At 36.5% G+C, this 18,805-nt stretch overlaps 1 protein-coding gene across 3 annotated transcripts in view; it reads left to right on the forward strand.

The window, feature by feature from the left end:
• LOC107750539 (suppression of tumorigenicity 5 protein-like) overlaps positions 1 to 17,837 on the forward strand; it is a 51,939-nt gene extending 34,102 nt beyond the window's left edge. For 2 of the 3 annotated variants that reach the window (XM_016565971.1, XM_016565970.1), the window contains exons 10-20: positions 497 to 606; positions 1,513 to 1,582; positions 4,126 to 4,203; positions 4,928 to 5,068; positions 5,878 to 6,026; positions 14,053 to 14,230; positions 15,162 to 15,203; positions 15,376 to 15,487; positions 15,741 to 15,983; positions 16,328 to 16,414; positions 17,336 to 17,837. In XM_016565971.1, the coding sequence (XP_016421457.1) occupies positions 497 to 606; positions 1,513 to 1,582; positions 4,126 to 4,203; positions 4,928 to 5,068; positions 5,878 to 6,026; positions 14,053 to 14,230; positions 15,162 to 15,203; positions 15,376 to 15,487; positions 15,741 to 15,983; positions 16,328 to 16,414; positions 17,336 to 17,370 (1,245 nt within the window). In that variant the 3' untranslated portion in view covers positions 17,371 to 17,837. Of the gene's footprint in view, positions 1 to 496; positions 607 to 1,512; positions 1,583 to 4,125; positions 4,204 to 4,927; positions 5,069 to 5,877; positions 6,027 to 14,052; positions 14,231 to 15,161; positions 15,204 to 15,375; positions 15,488 to 15,740; positions 15,984 to 16,327; positions 16,415 to 17,019; positions 17,097 to 17,335 lie in introns of those variants that run through there. The other variant, XM_016565972.1, reaches the window with a different exon arrangement.
• Positions 17,838 to 18,805: the final 968 nt, after the last annotated feature.

Here is an 18,805-nt window from a genome sequence, read left to right on the forward strand (position 1 = left end):
ATTAATTATTTAATTAAATCCAGCCTAAGAAAGCATAAGAGAATTTATTCAAAGGCCGTACATTTGAACAATAATATAATTATGCAAATTAGAAACAAGGCTGCAAATACAGCGTTGAACTCTTATCCTATTTGGGATACGTATTGACAATAAGTGGCATAAGCAGGAAATCGTTGCCATAGCAATCATGTTTAGTTACAGAGATAGATTTAATTAGCTGAGATTTGCTTTAGTGATTGTGTTCCCTTGAGAGGCTGAAATATGTTTACACTCTGCCCATCGGAGAGGGTCAACCCGTTATTGTGCTTCTAAACTAGAACAGAGGGCCGATGGTGACATGGGTGGTGCTCGGAGTGGGGGATTGACCCCTTGCTGGGCAGAAAAATATTCTGTACATACTTGACATAGTAATGAAGTTGCAAAGGGATACTATGAAGAGGCTGTGGAAATATATTAGATGGATTCCTTAACAGGTCTTTTCATCTGACCCTCACAGTTAGAGAGACTCACCAAGCAGATGAGGGAAGCTGAACAGAGACTCAAGGCTATCCCACAATTCTGCTTTCCAGACGCCAAAGACTGGAGCCCTGTGTCTGAATACAACAGGTATCACTGTTTTTCTATGAGATGCTCTGAGTTTAAAATTCCGGCTGTTACTGAAAAGCCAGTAATTATTTTCATGTTATGGCTAATGTTAAAAATCTATACAATTGTTCTCTAAAATAAAAATAAAACACACTAAAACAAAAAAATCAATTCAGTCAAGTTAGTCATCACAGCATTATAATGTGCAGTATGATATAATTATGTTCTTGATATGAAAGTTGAGTAGTCGAGATGAAAATATGCTATAATAGAGGTGGAAAAGGCACATTTATTACATGGCTTTGAAAGAGTAGGGCTATTAAAGAGTTACATCTTTGCTTCAATCTGCTGCTTGAACTGGAAGATGACAAATAATCTAAAAATAGGCAGAAATGAGTGCCCACAATTAAATATCCAATATCATCTGATATATATTCAATATTAACTGATACTAATTTAAAATAACCAATTTAATGCTATAATTGTAAAGCAAAAGTACAAAAGTAGCACATGTGGCTTTGGTCACATTTGGTGGAAAAAAAGGCTACCATCACGAGCAATTTTAGAGATTTGTTGGAATTGTACTTCCATCAAGACAATTACAACCACATTGTTTAGTTTGGGTCATAGGAACAACACTATCGCACAATCAGTACATCAACCGAACTGAAAAATTACAATTTAAACTTCAACAAGTATTCACGATCAAATAGCCCATGTCATAAACGCTCAGTAATTACTTTGGTTTTCTTGCAAGCATCTTAGCTGCCTGATAAAGTCTTCTAACCACAGTGGGTACACCTCAAAGGCAAAGTCATCAGTCTCAAGAGCATTTCCTCTCAAGTGGTTTTAAACATTTTTTCTACTTATCACCTGATCTACATGGGGGTTTGGGGACTAATGATGGCTGTCTTTGATTTGCTGCAGTGAGACCTTCTCTTTCATGCTCACTGGAGAAGATGGCAGTAGACGCTTTGGGTATTGTAGACGGCTTCTGGTGAGTTTCTTTCTTACATCATGGATTCTTTTCTTGCTCCCTTTGTGTTAGTACAACCATATGTATACTGTATATTGCATCACACATTGTAATTAAAGGGCAAGGATATGGATAGAGGTTTTGGTCAATCACTTGAGTAAGTGTTTGGTTTGCTCTCTTTTACATTGTTTAGTTTGGGTCATAGGAACAACACTATCGCACAATCAGTACATCAACCGAACTGAAAAATTACAATTTAAACTACAAGTACTACTTCAACAAGTATTCATGATCAAATAGCCCATGTCATAAACGCTCAGTAATTACTTTGGTTTTCTTGCAAGCATCTTAGCTGCCTGATAAAGTCTTCTAACCACATTGGGTACACCTCAAAGGCAAAGTCATCAGTCTCAAGAGCATTTCCTCTCAAGTGGTTTTAAACATTTTTTCTACTTATCACCTGATCTACATGGGGGTTTGGGGACTAATGATGGCTGTCTTTGATTTGCTGCAGTGAGACCTTCTCTTTCATGCTCACTGGAGAAGATGGCAGTAGACGCTTTGGGTATTGTAGACGGCTTCTGGTGAGTTTCTTTCTTACATCATGGATTCTTTTCTTGCTCCCTTTGTGTTAGTACAACCATATGTATACTGTATATTGCATCACACATTGTAATTAAAGGGCAAGGATATGGATAGAGGTTTTGGTCAATCACTTGAGTAAGTGTTTGGTTTGCTCTCTTTTTTGTGCTCAAAGAGAAACAGATTCTCGTAAATGTGTCTCCTCGGGTTTAATGAGAGTTTCTCAGGAGACGAATGGAAATGCAAACCATCAAAAGATGTCATTGTACCGTAAGATTAGGTCATATATTTGTGTGCCTCGAGTTTTGTGGTGATCATTTTGTTTGGATGTTGTGATGAATTGCATGTTTCATGGGTTTTATTTGTGAATGTGCAGTTAGGAATGTGCTGCCTTTTCTGTACATTGGTGTTATACGTTATACAAGACAGGTTTTGCATTAAAGTGCATGTTAATATTGATTAACATGGTTATGTGTGGTTTGTTTTATACATCTAAACATTTGTTCTGGAGATAAAAGAAGAGAAATGTGTCATCGATATGCTCTAGTAGTAGTTAATATGACTGCTGTTGCTTGTTCAGAACTTTCTTTTTATAGATGTGGCCTTGTGTTGTTCAGTTTTAGATTTAGAGTGATTCATTATTGGCTTGTGAGATTTCTTTAGCTTCTATTCTTTCTCAGCTCATCTTTTTGAGCTCTGAATGGCCCAGTGGAGAGAGAAGTGTCGACTGTGTTCCCAGCAGGGAGGAAGTCCAGGGGCTGGCATGAAGGCGGCATTCCTGAGGATTTGAACCCAGCTCCACATGCTTGAATTAATCATCCATTTGTAAAAAGTCAGCAGAGGAGAATTGGATACCTAATATGGACAAGAGGAATGGGGATTCTTTGTGTTTGTGTGCTTTGAGAGACACTAACCTGGTTGGACTCCTAGAAAATAGCCAGACTTTCGATTGTTTAGTGAATTGCATGTGACAACTCATTCATTTTGTGGAACTGCACCTGTGCTGTGTTTACATTGGACATTCTATATCCATTTTTAAAACTTCCATCCATTTTACACTCAAACCATGCACTATTTCATGTGTTTAACTACGGTTACGAACTGAAAAATAAACTCATAGTTCATCAAATATAGCATAGAATGAAAATATTTAAAAGGGGTGATTATTTTAATGGTTCCATCCCCTTGTTTTACAACAGCATGAATCTTTGGTTCTCATGTTAACAAGTCACATCCCACAACACTTGTAATACTGACATTAATTTCATCTAAAATATGCAGCATGTTGATGAAAGATCTGTTCCAAAGTTTGGGATCAGCAAATTGTTGATATTTTTCAATATTGATAATAACAGGAAATAATTCTTGTGCACCAAATCAGCATATTAGAATGATTTCGGTAGGATCGTGTGACATTGAAGACTGGAGTGATTGATGCAGATTTGAATAACAGTAATAAATTACATTTTAAAATGTATTAAAAAAAGACTGTATTTAATAAATGCAGCCCCGGTGAGCATAAGAGATTTCTTTTAAAACAGTAAAGAAATCTTACAGGCCCCAGATGTTTTAATCGTCTGCTAGATCATAAAATGCATAAAATAATCTCATATACTTATGTCAAGGGGACAAAGCCATATCTAATAACCAGAATATCATTGAGACTTTTGGCTGGGCTCTCATCCACCCAAAACACCCTAGCAACTGCATAGCAACACACTAAAAAGCATTCAGATCATCTTGGCGACAATATAGAAATGCCCTGGCAACCATCTACAACACCCTAGCATCATGGCGGTGACTTTTGCATATGCAAGCAACACCCAAATCTGGTTTCTTCTCAATTTCGCCTCTCACTGATGTGATTTAGTACCTTGTGTATTTTACTGAACTCACCTGGATGCTTTCATGTGTTACGAACCCCCAAGTTACTTCATGTGTGTGATTTAATTGCTTGTGTAATCTTTTCCCTGCACCTGCAGCCGAGTGGGAAAGGGCCTCGCCTTCCTGAAGTGTATTGTGTCATCAGCCGACTGGGCTGTTTCAACCTGTTTTCCAAGGTGAGCTCAGGTTTGCTCACTCACACACACACACACACACACACACACACACACACACACACACACACTTTTTATACTGTACAAACTGTGTGTGCTATTGCCCTACACCAACCCTACACCTAACCCTACCCCTTACAGGAAACTTTCTACACTTTTACTTTCTCAAAAAAAAAAAACTCACGCTGTATGATTTATAAGCGTTTTGAAAAATGGGGACATGGGGTAATGTCATATGTCACAAACACACACACACGCACCATCTCTCTGGCTCTCAGACATGGGCACAGCTTGAGCAAGGCTTGTGTTGGCATTGAAGAACATCCAGCTTACATCTGTCTTTCTTCCTGGCCTATTAAATTAAATGAAACTATTCTTTCACTTCCACCTTTCACTCATGGGAAAGTGAGGAAGTAGTATAAAACCATGCTCGGTCCAACCTTGGTTATCATAATATTCCATGGAAATCTAATCTGCATGTTTTCGTCAATCTTAAAAAAAAAACTCATGTAGCCGATGAAAACCATGACTTACTAGTGACAGGTTAGAATTCCAGAGACTTCCACACTCATCTAAGAAAGGGGAAAAAAGAAACAGACCGCATGAAATCAATTGCTGTTTTGCAGTGCATAAAGTCAGTAGCAGTGCCACAATCTACTCTACATGTGAATGCCTGTTCTGAACTGTGTTTTTCTCCGTCTACTAATTCAGCATTCATTTATTACAGATTCTTGATGAAGTGGAGAGGAGGAGAGGGATTTCGGCTGCTCTGGTGTATCCTTTCATGAGGAGTGTGATGGAATCTCCTTTCCCAGCACCAGGCAAAACCATAAAAGTCAAAACCTTCCTGCCTGGAGCAGGAAATGAGGTTAGATCCTTTCTTCATATAAATCAGACTGCTGTGTTTTCTGCTGTAGATTAAAAATAAGTTTATTCATCACTCATTGAAACAAATGTAATATAGTCTATATATATATATTTATGAGATCTGAATCCTTAAAGGAATAGTTCACCCAAAAATGTAAATTTTGTTATTATTTACTCACTTTCATGTAATTCCAAACCTGTATATGTTTCTTTCTTATGTTGAACACAAAAGAAGATATTTTGAAGAATTTTGAAGAACCAAACAGTTGTTGGTCCCCATTGACTTCTGTAGTTTGATTACCAGCATTCTTTAAAATATCTTCTTTTATGTTCAACATAAGAAAGAAACTCACACGGGTTTGGAATGACATGAGGGTGAGTAAATGATGACAACATTTTCATTTTTGGGTGAACTATCCCTTTAAAGACTACATAATATTAAAATGGACTCTATTCAGGGCTCAAAAGTGAGGATGTTTTTTCTGCTTGCCTGGTCAGGCGAATAGATTACATTTTCCTCAACACAACTCAACACAAAATTAGTCATTTACATTTTCTATTTACATTTTCTACACTTTTGCTGGAGAATGATGGCATATATATGACCAAACATACTTCCTTAATAAATGTCTCTGGTCCTGTTTTGCATGATTCGTCGATGTGTTATTCTAAGCAAAATTTAACTTTCTCTGCCTCTGAAATTACTTTTTTGGGGGGGAAAATATTGGCCAGTAGTAATATTTTTAATTTCCAACTTAACAACATTGATATTGCTCCTTGGAGTAATGCACAGTGTTTTATTTTCCTCAGGTTATTGAGTTACGAAGGCCCATGGACTCCAGACTAGAGCATGTGGACTTTGAAAGTCTGTTCAACTGCCTGAGTGTCCGACAGGTGGTACGTGTTTTTGCCTCTCTGTTGCTGGAACGAAGAGTCATCTTTGTGGCTGACAAGCTGAGGTGAGACACCTTTGTGTGTTAGCTGAAGTGTCTCAGTTATCATGCGTCTGCAGCCTTTGAGCCGATGAATATGAACCATCAAATGTAGGCAGCATATCATCTCATGTAACACACTCTTCATTCCCATGAGAAAGTTCTTGCTTTTTCAGACCAAACATGGTCAAGCAGTCCTCCCAAACGGAGCTGGGTTTCTAAGTCAAGCTGACCACTGTGACAACAGCAGTCTGAGTGTGGCCTAACAGCAGATGTTCTCAATAACCCCTTTCTTCACTGATGTGCAATGTCACTTCCAGTTTTCCATCTACTCATTCAGAGCCCGTAAAATAACATCTGCTACAAATTAAAGATTTTTATCTTTTTGGGTTGTGCTTTTTCTCCTCCTGTTGGTTGTTGTAGTCTTTGTTTTTCAGATCTATTCCTTTCCCAGATTTTCAAGTCAGAAACTCATCATCACAGTATAAGAGGACAAAGTTTAGGAAAACATCATTCCGTATTTGTCAGTGACAGTAGGGATTCTGAATGGAATACCAATCATAGTATTGGTCCGAATGTTCCAGCCAATGTATCTTGGCTTATCTGGGCAGAAAATAGCTGTTTTCGGGCCCAGTTCAGTTTTGTCTGTCAGTGTCCAACCAGTGCATCTGTTAAATAGCAGCTTTCTACTGCGGTTTTGGTTAAAGGGTGACCCAACGGCTGCTCCATGCAGGCCACTGCTAAATTCATTTTGACCCCACCCTCTAACACTGGGCTGAACTCCCAGGAGTCCCCGCTGATCTAAATGCAGAAGTGGGTCAGTGCAGAGACAGGGCTTTGGTTCTGTTACGGACGTTATGCTCCCCGGAGGTTTCGACACCCCCCTCCGAGCCGTCGTGCTTGGTCACAGAAGCTTGTGGCCCGGCATAGGGGGTCATTAGGGAGTAAGTTATTTGTGAAAGCTTAATCTCCACAAATCATCAGGCAGTTTAAACAAACAGCAGCGGGGTATGTGGGGTGGGCAGATACTGTGAAGGAAGGAATGCACTTCCTGTGTGAGTGACTGCGTGTGTTTCTCTCCTCTAATCAGTGGCCATATTGTAACAGGGTGACAGATGTTACTTAATGTTACAAATTTACATGATGCACTTTAAAAGTTCGATTTCGGTCAGACTAAAAAATATTTTTTCTTTTTTAAAAGTCACGCCAACACATTAGTCTGACTGAAATCATACCAGTTTGGTTTTTGATAACTAAAGTCAAACTAAAAATTAGGGATGCACTGATCATAAAAATGCATGGTCAATTTCGATTGGCGTTTTTTTTTAACAAGCAAATTGGCTGATACCGATTGCTATGTTTTTTGCTCTATTATATGGGTTTAAAGCAAAAACAGGATGGTCTTGAACTCTGAAAATGATGCTACATAAAACACTAAGCAACAGATGGGCTGAATGAAAATGTAAATTCACTCTCTTTCAGTAGATGGCGCTTATAAAATCGCAGCAATATAGTGCTTACAAACACTAATAGGCATTAGGTTGAGGTAAAATAAAAACAAAATGCCATCTTTTCTGAAGATTCATAGATACATAGATTCATGTAACCCCCCCAGTCACTATTTAGAATTTTTTAATGAATGTTTCACAATATATAATTGAAAATGAATGTATTATTATGAGAACAATTCATATTTATATTATTGTTATAATTATTATTACAATCTAACATCAATAAAACGCTAAAAATATATAAAATCAAGAAATATTTTTTTCTTATTTATACCACTCAAATATTGTTTCTGTTTGTTCAACAGTTTCTGTTTATTAAAAAAAAAAAAGCAGAAATACTGGGGGAAATATCTTGCCTTAAATAGTGGGCCTTCGAGTCAAAAAGGTTGAGAACCACTGCATTAATCAGATAACAGTTGGTCTCTCTCAGTTGGTGCTTGCTCGATTGTTAACTCATGTGAACGTACTAAGTGTTATTGACCTAGCTTGTGTTGAAACCTTTCCTTTGCCGTCTGCTTCTTCCCACATGGTACACCAATGCTTCAGTTCACAAACTTGAGAATATTTGACTCAGAATAGCAAACCATGTTTTTTTTCTTTGAACCATAGAACAAAAGTAGTAGTTCTATGTTGTCGCTCAAAGTACGCTTTTCAAAACCCACTCGTTGTGAATGGCTTTGAATCACACCATTATCATAATAGATAGAGCTCTGGTTACAACATAATATGCTGTTAAGCCAAGTATTGACATTCCATGGGCTTGGCTCTGTTCAAAACAGGAGAGGTGTATTGATGGGATTTGGTCCAGGCCTAGCTGTGTTGCCCAGCAACCTTAGGTGGATTATGGGCAGCAGCGCTAGACTAAGGTAGAAAAGTCTCCTTTCTCCCACATCAAGGACATTGCTGCGGCTCTCTTGGGAAAGGCCACTGCAATCCAATTCCAAAAAATGTCTGCCAACAGTGTGATGTATGCTTCTGTAGCCTATAACGTATATCTGCTGCTCAGGATCTGGCAGAAAGAAAACTCACTCCATGTTAGGCAATGCTTTCCTTGGGATTTCATGCGTGTTTGTTTTAACCCTTTCCACACTTTCTGAAGCTTAGGTCATCCTATTTCTTGTGGCACTGAAAGTAATTGTTCTCGAATCACAAACTTTTCCATTAACTATGTGATTGTCTAGAGAGCTCTTCTTTCCAAACTAGACACTGATATTCAATCAGGCTGCCGAGCGAGTTCCTTCCTGTGGGGGGTCGAGCAGCTTTGATTGTTAATGAAGTAAATATAATACCCAATATTATGTTAAAGTATACACAATAATACATTCATTTTTATTGAAACTGCTGCTACTAAAATTTCTGTATAATGATATGCATTTTGTGTAGTTATAAAATAAATATCAGGAAGGAGTTAAACTCTCCCAATGCGTTGCCTGGTTTTATCATTTCTAAACTGCTTCCTTTTCTTGGTTACATTGTGTGTGCATATTTTTGTGTAGCTATAGACGTCTTCCTGTAGTAAGTGACTGTTGTTGTTGAATCAGAGCACAGAGAGGCAGGTGGTAAAATGTTTTGTGTCTCAGACGAGATGAAAAGAAAAGAAAAGGAGACGGAAAGCCTTTAGGCAAATGTAATATAGTATTGCCAAGTTGGCCAGAGACTTTTGTGTGGCTAGTTTCTATAGTAAACAAGCCAAAAAAAAACCATGAAGATTGAAGAGCTCGACTCAACTGAGGGTTTTTTCTTCTTCTTTTTTCTCTTTCTGTTCTTTTATTATCACAGGAATATGTTTTAGTATATTGCATAATGGTGGGAACATAGACTTTACATCAGCTTTTGCATAAACTTTGCGTTATTGCTCTTACATCCACATACTGTATGTCACCACTGGTTAAACATGCAGAAGCTCTCATTAAATATACAGTGGGTACGGAAAGTATTCAGACCCCCTTAAATTTTTCACTCTTTGTTATATTGCAGCCATTTGCTAAAATCATTTAAGTTAATTTTTTTTCCTCATTAATGTACACACAGCACCCCATATTGACAGAAAAACACAGAATTGTTGACATTTTTGCAGATTTATACTCTCTAAGCTCTTTCCAAAAGCCAGCCAGCCATCCAACATTCCCATTATTTTTGAAAATATGCAGTATTGTTGAGAATCTGTCCAATTCAGTTTGGCTGGTTAAATGAAAGCATATGTATTTCTTCTCTGATTAAGATCTTGAATTTTCACCCTTAAGCTGCTTCTGTTGCAAATTATTCTATTTAAGGCTAGCTCAAGTAACAAACACCAAATTCCATCAGCTGTTGGGTTCTGCTGGATAAGTGTCTTATTTTAATAACATTTTTACATTTACATTTAGTCATTTAGCAGACGCTTTTATCAAAACCAACAAAAGAGCAATAGTATGTAAGTGCTGTGACAAGTCTCGGTTAGCCTAACGCAGTACACGTAGCAAGGTTTTTTTTTTTTTTAAATGACAATAAAACAAGTCAAAAAAATAATAAAGAATAGAGAATGCTAGTGTTAGAGGGTCATTTGTTTTTTTTATAAATAAAAAAAACAAGTAGAAAAAGGATAGAGAATGTTAGTTTTAGATGTTTTTTTATATTTTAAATGAATTGAATTTAAGTTTTCATTTTAAATTTACATTAATTCTGTTGTGCTTCTGTCATTTTTATAAGATTGACTTTTTTAACATTTCTGTTTAGATGTAATTTATTTTTAGTTCAGTTATTTTAGTACTTTAGCAATATCAACTTTAGTTTTTCATCTGATATTTATTTTTTATTAGTGCTGTCAAACGATTAATCGCATTCAAAATAAAAGTTTTCGTTTACATAATATATGTGTGTGTGCTGTGTATATTTATTATGTATATATAAAAACACACACATAGTATATATTTTGAAAATATTTACACGTATTTACATGCATTTATATTCATATAATTTATATTATATATAAATATATTTATTATATAAACATAACATTTTTCTTAAATATATACCTGTATGTGTGTGTATTTATATATACATAACAAATATACAAAGTACACACATATATATGTAAACAAAAACTTTCATTTTGGATGCGACTAATTCGTTTGACAGCACTAATTTTTATTTAATTTTTTAATAGTTTTAGATTTAGTTAACAGTAACTAGTGGAAGAAGTGCAAATCTTTTTATATAGATTTTTTTTTTAATCTTTGAGGAAGGTTCATGCTTGCTGATTAGTTTAAGTTCTCAAATTAACTTATAATAGGCCTTATGATAAAATACACAATATAATAGCTGTTATATCGTTTTGTTCTGGTCAGATAAAAAATGCTGTTGAGCATGTTTGATATGACTGTGTGTTTTTGCACATACCAGCTCTGTATGACAGCCCAGACAGGAGTCAATTACAGTAGCTAGCAGCAGTTTTCAACTCAACCCTCTATCTGTGTTGGAGGATTCGGGCAGCATAGAGCAGTGTTTGGACTGGTCTAAAGTTCCGTCTTCATCTTTTCCCATGGCCTCAGTTATGCTGACATTCCAGGTATCAGCTATCAGAATCTGCCTGTCTTGCCTGTGGCTAGGCTTTTAAAATCTGCCTCTCTGTTCCCAGTGTGAACATGCCAAAATGCAGGATGCAGAATCTCACACACACAGACCTTCAGACACCACCGTCCTAGAGTGTTTTGAGCACAGACCGTGAAATTTAATATTTTGATTTTGATTAAAAATGCTAACTACTAATTGCTTGTGCTAATTTGTGGATATGCAATTTTTTTCAGACCTGGAGCTTATATATTTTGATCAAAATAATTGAAATTAGTATTTTTTTTAATGTATAATAAAAAAAAGTTTCTGCCACAGGATAAAACAATAAAAACAGTAATTGCAACTTTTTATTTCACAATTTGGACTTTGTTTCTTGTAATTCTGAGGAAAACAGTTAGAATTGTGAATTAAGAATTCTGAAGAAAACGTAAGAATTGTGAGCCTTCTGAGATTACATCTTACAGTTTTTATCTCACAATTCTGACTTTATTTCTCTGAATTCTTAGTTTCCATCTCACAAGTTTTTTTCCCCCTCAGAATTCTTATCCTTCACATCCCGCACTTCCACCATAGAGTAAAATACACTGAACAAAATTATAAATGCAACACTTTTGTTTTTGCCCCCGTTTTTCATGAACTGAACTCAAAGATCTAAGACTTTTTCTATGTACACAAAAGGCCTATTTCTCTCAAATATTGTTCACAAATCTGTCTAAATCTGTGTTAGTGAGCACTACTCCTTTGCCGAGATAATCCATCCACCTCACAGGTGCTGATTAGACAGCATGATTATTGCACAGGTTTTTGTTCAGTGTATAAAAAACGTAATTGCGACTTTTTATCTCACAATTTTAACCCCCCCCCTCGCAATTCTGAGTTTATGTATCAAAGTTCAGACCTTTTTCTCTCATTTGTGAGAAAAAAGCCAGAATTGCAATATTTGAACTCAGAATTGCAAGATATGAACAGAACCGTGATTATATAAAGTAAACTTAGAACTTGTAGTTGCGAGAAAGTCAGAATTCTCGCAGATAGTTTACATCTTGCAATTCTGACGTGTTTTTTTTTCTCTGAATTGCAAAAAAAGTCTGAATTGTGAGATGTAAACTCATAATTGCAAGAAAAAAGTCTTATGAGACAAAAAGTTGCAGTTACTTTTTAAATGTTTTCATTCTGCGGCGAAAAACGGGCATTTGTTTTGTGCCTAACAACACAGATGAGCAGTATTGGAGCTGCAATTCTGTTTAGTTTACTGTCAGCATACCAAATTTGATCTCTGGGTTCAGTCCTGATCCTTTCTAATTCATGACTGGAGTCAGTGTGTTTCCGATGGTTTATTTTCTCGGCCTCTGTATATGTGGGCCCATGTGGTGGATGGGACAGAAAGAGATGTGAACGAGAGAAAGGAGGGTCAGCCACTATCAACAAGCCGGGGACCGTGAGAAGGCCACTGTGCTATTTGTGACTTTGCACTTAGCCTTCGTTGTAACATCTCGCGGCTGCTTTAACGTCACAGAGTAATTTAAGGCTCTGAGGAGCGTGATCTGCAAATGTGTTGTGTGAATGAGAACGAGCGTGTGTGTTAACAGTGTGGTAGCCCATCACGATATCATCTTTACCATATCACCCTAAAGATAAGAAGTCTTACATGCAGCCCGTTCCACATACAATGGGTAATGTGGCTGATGAACCATTTGAGTACAAGCCGCACAGAAAACCAGACTGACTTAATGATTGTCTTGTGGGGACATTTTACTCTTTTTGTTGGAACATTACTAGTGATTTACTGGTAAAGTTTTGACAGCTGCAATGTAATGAAAATTAGTATTTTCTCCCCTCTGTTTGTTTCTGCATAAAACAGTAGATTTCTGTTTTAGGTGCATTTCTGTGTGTTTTTTGTTTGTTTATAAATGTCGGTATAAGTCTAATTATTTTCTGTGGTAATGTTGGGCACTTTAGCATGTTTAGCTTCTCCCCTTTGCTACATAGTGAAAGGTGTGTGGTGTTTGAGTGCATAAAGATGTATGACACATCATGTAATTTCCTTCACCCTAAAAAGGGCAAAATCATGTACACCACAGTTCAAAGGTTTGGGGTTTGGTAACTTTTGTATGTTTTTGAAATATTTTGTATGATCATCAAGGCTGCATTTTTGAACTCATTAGTACAGTGAAAACAGTAATATTGTGAATATTGTAAAATAGTTCTATATGAATAGATTTAAAAATGAAATTTATTCCTGTGATGGCAAAGCTTAATTTTGACTGAGCAGCCATTACTGCAGTCTTCATTGTCACATGATCCTTCAGAAATCATTCTGATATGCTGATTTGGTGCTTCAGAAACATTTATCATCAATGTTGCTTAATATTTTTGTGGAAATCGTGGTATTTTTTTAATGAATAAAACTTTTATACCAACTGCATTTATTTTAAATGTATTTCTAACTTTGTGTAACTGTCAATTCAATGCATCCGTGGTGAATAGAAGTATTCATTTCTAAAAAAAATCGTATTAACATTAAACTTTTGAACAGTAGTGTAGTGGAATATTCATGTTAAGTAGACCATTTGATATGACACAAACCTTCTAAAATGTATACATTAGATGGCAGAATATGTAGTATATAATATAAATGCACAGGATATAATACACCATTTGTGAAAATGATCATATCAGTGATTTTTATGATGTGTTTTACCACTCCAAGCTATCATTATCTCCAGAGGGTTTTATGTAACTGGTATCTTGAATGCCACTGTCACAATGCAAATAATATTAGAGGAGATCATTTGAATAGCACCGCCACTGGCTATTTTCTTGTGTTGCTCTCATAATCTCAGATTCCATTGTCCCCTTGCTAAAGCCAAAATCAACTGGAAAATCTGGGCTCAATATACTTTTTCCACAACAGGATTTGCTAAAAAAGCATGTGAGATTTTGTAAAAGCTAGGTTTTGATTGACTGTGTGCCTTTCTCTTTCCCTACAGTACTCTTTCTAGCTGCGTTCATGCGGTGGTGGCTTTGCTCTACCCGTTCTCCTGGCAGCACACCTTCATCCCTGTGCTGCCCACCTCCATGGTGGACATCGTCTGCTGTCCCACGCCCTTCCTAGTCGGGATTCTGTCCAGCTCACTGCCAAAGATCAAGGAGCTGCCAGTGGAGGAGGTACTTGATATCTCTTGTCACTAACTCCCAGCTATGCTGTTGTCACCCATCTTGTTTGTTGTAATAGGACACTTTGTCAAGTGTGTACAACATGTGCTTGGCTTTGTACCCACCTAAATTAAACTGGTTTGACTGATAAACAGTCATTAGATCCAGGGAGAGAACTCGTGTAGAAAAACCTAAATTCATAACCACAAAGACTTACTTTTTATTTCAAAGTTTCAAGCATTTTTCCTAGCTCTTGGAGGCTATTATTCTGCAAGATGTGACTTTGAATTCCTGTGAATATAGTCACATTGGCTGCTCTCCTTAACAGTTGCTCTTACTCTAATAATCTGCCTGAACATTGAACCCTTATGTAGTAGAATAAGGGGCTAAAGTCATTTTCCCAGATTCAGAAAACTGTTGAAATGAGTGAGAAACATACTAAGTATAATAACATGCCCAGAACGTGGGCCAGTTTTTGTGTATGAGCCTTGAATGAGGCGTCAGCTTCATAAGCCTAGCTCAGCATTCCTGGCCAGGCTGTTGCCTTTCTCCCTTCTAAACTTTCCCAACCGGGAGAGTGTTGTTGTTCCCAGCTGCCCATAGGACACTGCCAGCTTGGCCACAGGGCTGAAGTTTGGTCCCTACTGAGTGTTTGGCATTTAGTGCGTTTGGCAGAAGTCGTCTTTAGTACTTTTTAGACATAAGTGCACTTGTAATGGCCATAAGGGGTGACCCTTTGCAGTGAAGACATCTGGAAGCACACCAAATTGTGCTGCTTGTCGTTGTTAACAGTGCGTTTTTAAATGGATGTCAGGCTCCATCTGTTGTGGATCAACTTGTGGAAATACTGTGACGTACGAACCTCCCAAAACAACTGAGTATAGTGTGATTAAACAGAATGATGCTACTTAATGTTTGAGATCTGTTTCTCTTTACGTTTCAGGCTTTAATGGTCGATCTTGGAACGGACCGCTTCATCAGACAGGTTCGTCTGCCCACAAAGTTTGACAAACTCTCCCATGGCTCTAGCGCAGCTAATTGCGTGTCGTCGTCATTAAGATCTGAGAACAACCGTAATACAAACAAGCTGGCTGTGTCATGTTATGAATCACTGAACGTTGTTACAATGTTAATCTTCATACTCTTCCTGTATACAGATGGATGACGAGGCCTCTCTATTACCACGCAAACTGCAAGCTGCTCTGGAGCAGTCTCTCGAACAGAGGAACGACATCATCAGTCAAGACTCCGACAGCGAATCAGATGAAGGTGAAAAGCCTGACGTCTTGGCCTTGCCCATCTGTTTACAATGGACTTACTGTGCATCATGAAACATGCTCTGACTGTAAAGCACGACATCTGGCTTCACTGTATTTAATTTCCTATTCAAAGCCTTTGTTGTTTATCCACCATCACCAAATCTAATCATATTTCATATTTTTTGTTGATGCTTGATCAAATATAAATGGCTGGTTTAGTTGCTCTAGCATATTTTCTAATAAACGTTTCTGATATTTCCCAGAGTGCACCACCTCTTTGAACAGTGTGGTATCAGAGGCCTTCATCCGCTTTTTCCTGGAGACTGTTGGCCACTATTCGCTGTTTCTTACCCAGGGCGAAAGAGGGGAGCGCATCTTCCAGCGCGAAGCCTTCCGCAAGTCGGTGGCTTCTAAGAGCATCCGGCGATTCCTGGGGGTCTTCATGGAGTCTCAGATGTTTGCTGGATTCATCCAGGATAGGGAGATGAGGAAATGCAGGGCCAAAGGTAAACCATGCTTGGTCAATTAAAGAAAATGGCTTCCCATAAAACATGGTGTCTGTCCTATTAGCCTCAGGCTCATATAAGCGTAATTTGAAACCCACACCCAGCATAATGATATGCTACTTGTGTGGGTCTTTCTGAGATGGGGTGGAGGAAACTTTTATGTTGGAAGTCAGATCTTTACTGCCACCTTCTGGTGACCAAAAACAATGCTTTTGACAGAAGCATAACGTTTTTTGTTTTTGTTTTTTTGTAATAGGCATTATTAATAGTAATCTATGATCTATTGATATGAAGTCATTTAATTAATTTTTATTGTTTATTTAATTTATTCTTTTCTTAAACAGGTCTGTTTGAGCAGAGGGTGGAACAGTATCTGGAGGAGTTACCAGACACAGAACAGAGTGGAGTCAACAAATTTCTGAAGGGTTTAGGTGAGTATAGTACAGCAGTTATGCGACACATTCACTACCTGTCAAACTTTTGGAATTATTAAAAAAATGTGATTGCTTTTGAAGTCTCTTATGCTCACCAATGCTGGATTTATTTGATCAAAAATATTGTAAAAACAGTAATATTGTGAAATATAGTTGCAATTTAAAAGTACCGGTTTCTATTTTTATATATTTTATTGTGTAATTTAATCCTGTATTGGTAAAGTTGAATTTTCAGCATCTATTTCAGTGATTTTAGCATCACTCCAGGCTTCAGCGACACATGATCCTTCAGAAACCATTCTAATATGATGATTTGGTGCTCAAGAAACATTTCTTGTTATTACTAATGTTGAAAACAGTTGTGCTTAATATTTTTGTGGCAAACTGATATACTACCATTCAAAAGTCTGGGGTAAATAAGATTTAATTTAATAAAAAATAAATTAATTAATACTTTTATTCAGCAAGGGCACACAAAATTGATCAAAAAGTGACAGTAAAGACATTTATAATTTTTACAAAATATTTTTATTTCTCATATATGTTGTTCTTTTGAACTTTCTATTCCATCTTTCTATTTCTACTTTCATGTGACACTGAAGACTGAAGTGATGGTTGCTGCAAATTCAATTTTGGCATCACAGGAATAATTTACATTTTAAAGTATATTAAAATATTAGAAGCAGTTCTTTTAAAATTTTAATAATATTTCACAATATTGCTGTTTTTACTGTGCTTTCGATCAAATAAATGCAGCCTTAATGAGTGTAAGGGACTTATTACAGAAACATTGAAAAATCTTAAATGTTCCAAACTTTTGTCCGGTAGTCGACATATGTAAGTACAAAGCTTGTTTATAAAAAGGCATATCAGACACTGCATATCAACTTGATACATCAAAATGTCATCCTTTTTCAGGAAATAAAATGAAGTTCCTTCATAAAAAGAACTAGAAACACGTTATTGTGAAACCAAAAACTGTGGACATTTTCTACAAATGCTACATCTGAAGACCTAACACGGCTAAGTCACGTATGTTAAGATGTGCCTGTTGTGTTGACTCTGACGTTCATATTTTTGTACATATTTATGAAAGCTGTGCTGTTAATCTCACATGTAGCTCTGTTGTTACCTTTCCTGGTACTTTGTATATGAAACTAGAGAAATAATAGTATGGTACTGAGAGTATGAATGGTTATATTGCAGTATAGCCTCCACCTTTAGAGTTAACTGTGTTGAGCTGGATGAGATGTATGAATGGAAACTTGACAGGTGGATGTACAGTGGGTGTGTAGTATTTAATGCTAGAATTTCTCCATGAACTGTATTTTGTGCATTTATTAACACATGAAGAGTATAATTACCTTATTTACAATGTTTAATTAAAAAAAATCAATAAAGTTTTTCTGTTAATTTCTCATTCTGCTTTAATGAACTACTTTGTCCCAAAATGTTTAGGACCATAGAAGCAGACCCTAGCTTGCTGTGACTATCTGTTCAGTGAAGATATTCCTATCCTTTTAGTCTGGCCTTTCCGTGTTTAAAATAGCAGTAATGAATAATACACTGGGAATGTTTTGAAACTTGACACATTTTTGCTATATTAAAGAAACAAATATACAACTCCTGAATTGGTCATATGTGTATTTCAATCCATAGCCAGTGTCTGGAGAACACAGATAATGGAAATGGAGTTTGCAGTCATCCCAAAAATTCTATTTTTATTTGTTGACCTGAACTCAAAATGTTTGAGTTGAGAGCAAGATCCTTATTCAACAAGCCTTCGGCAGACTTTGTTCATTGCATAAAATGCAATATTCTTTTCTATGCATAACATTTTAAATGAACAAGAAAATTGCTTAAATTACATTTAAAATAATATAATTTTCTAGAAAGAAGTTACCATTTATTCTGTCTTGTCTTATTTCCTTTGTTTCCAAAAACCTCTCTTTAAACTGAGCAAGTTTGAAGTTTTTTTTTGTTGTTGTCCCAAACATCCAATAAATTTCTAAAAAACTACAATTCTATATAAAATATTTTGCATTCATAAATATTTTAATGCAATCTAAGTCGCAGTCCACTCCCCATTGGCAGGTATTGAAGAGAGAGCAAGTGCAGAACCGACATCTTTCTCCATAAGTGCCACAACAAAGGTGTCTCGTAGCACTACCACGAAAAATATGACAGTTCAGTTATAAAAGCTGTTGAAGTGGATACCATAGAATACATATAATTGCATACCAAATACTAAATCATACAAATAGGCCTACTAATAAATAATATTTTTAACACTCTGAAACACTGTATTAGCTATACATATATTTATGGATAAAAATGGCAATTATAGTGACCCTGATAAAACACTTTTGGCTTTTCCAATTTGACGGG

This window comes from Sinocyclocheilus rhinocerous, unplaced genomic scaffold, assembly GCF_001515625.1.
Source record: "Sinocyclocheilus rhinocerous isolate Xijiao unplaced genomic scaffold, SAMN03320098_v1.1 scaffold19, whole genome shotgun sequence".
In the NCBI taxonomy this organism is placed as follows: Eukaryota; Metazoa; Chordata; class Actinopteri; order Cypriniformes; family Cyprinidae; genus Sinocyclocheilus; species Sinocyclocheilus rhinocerous.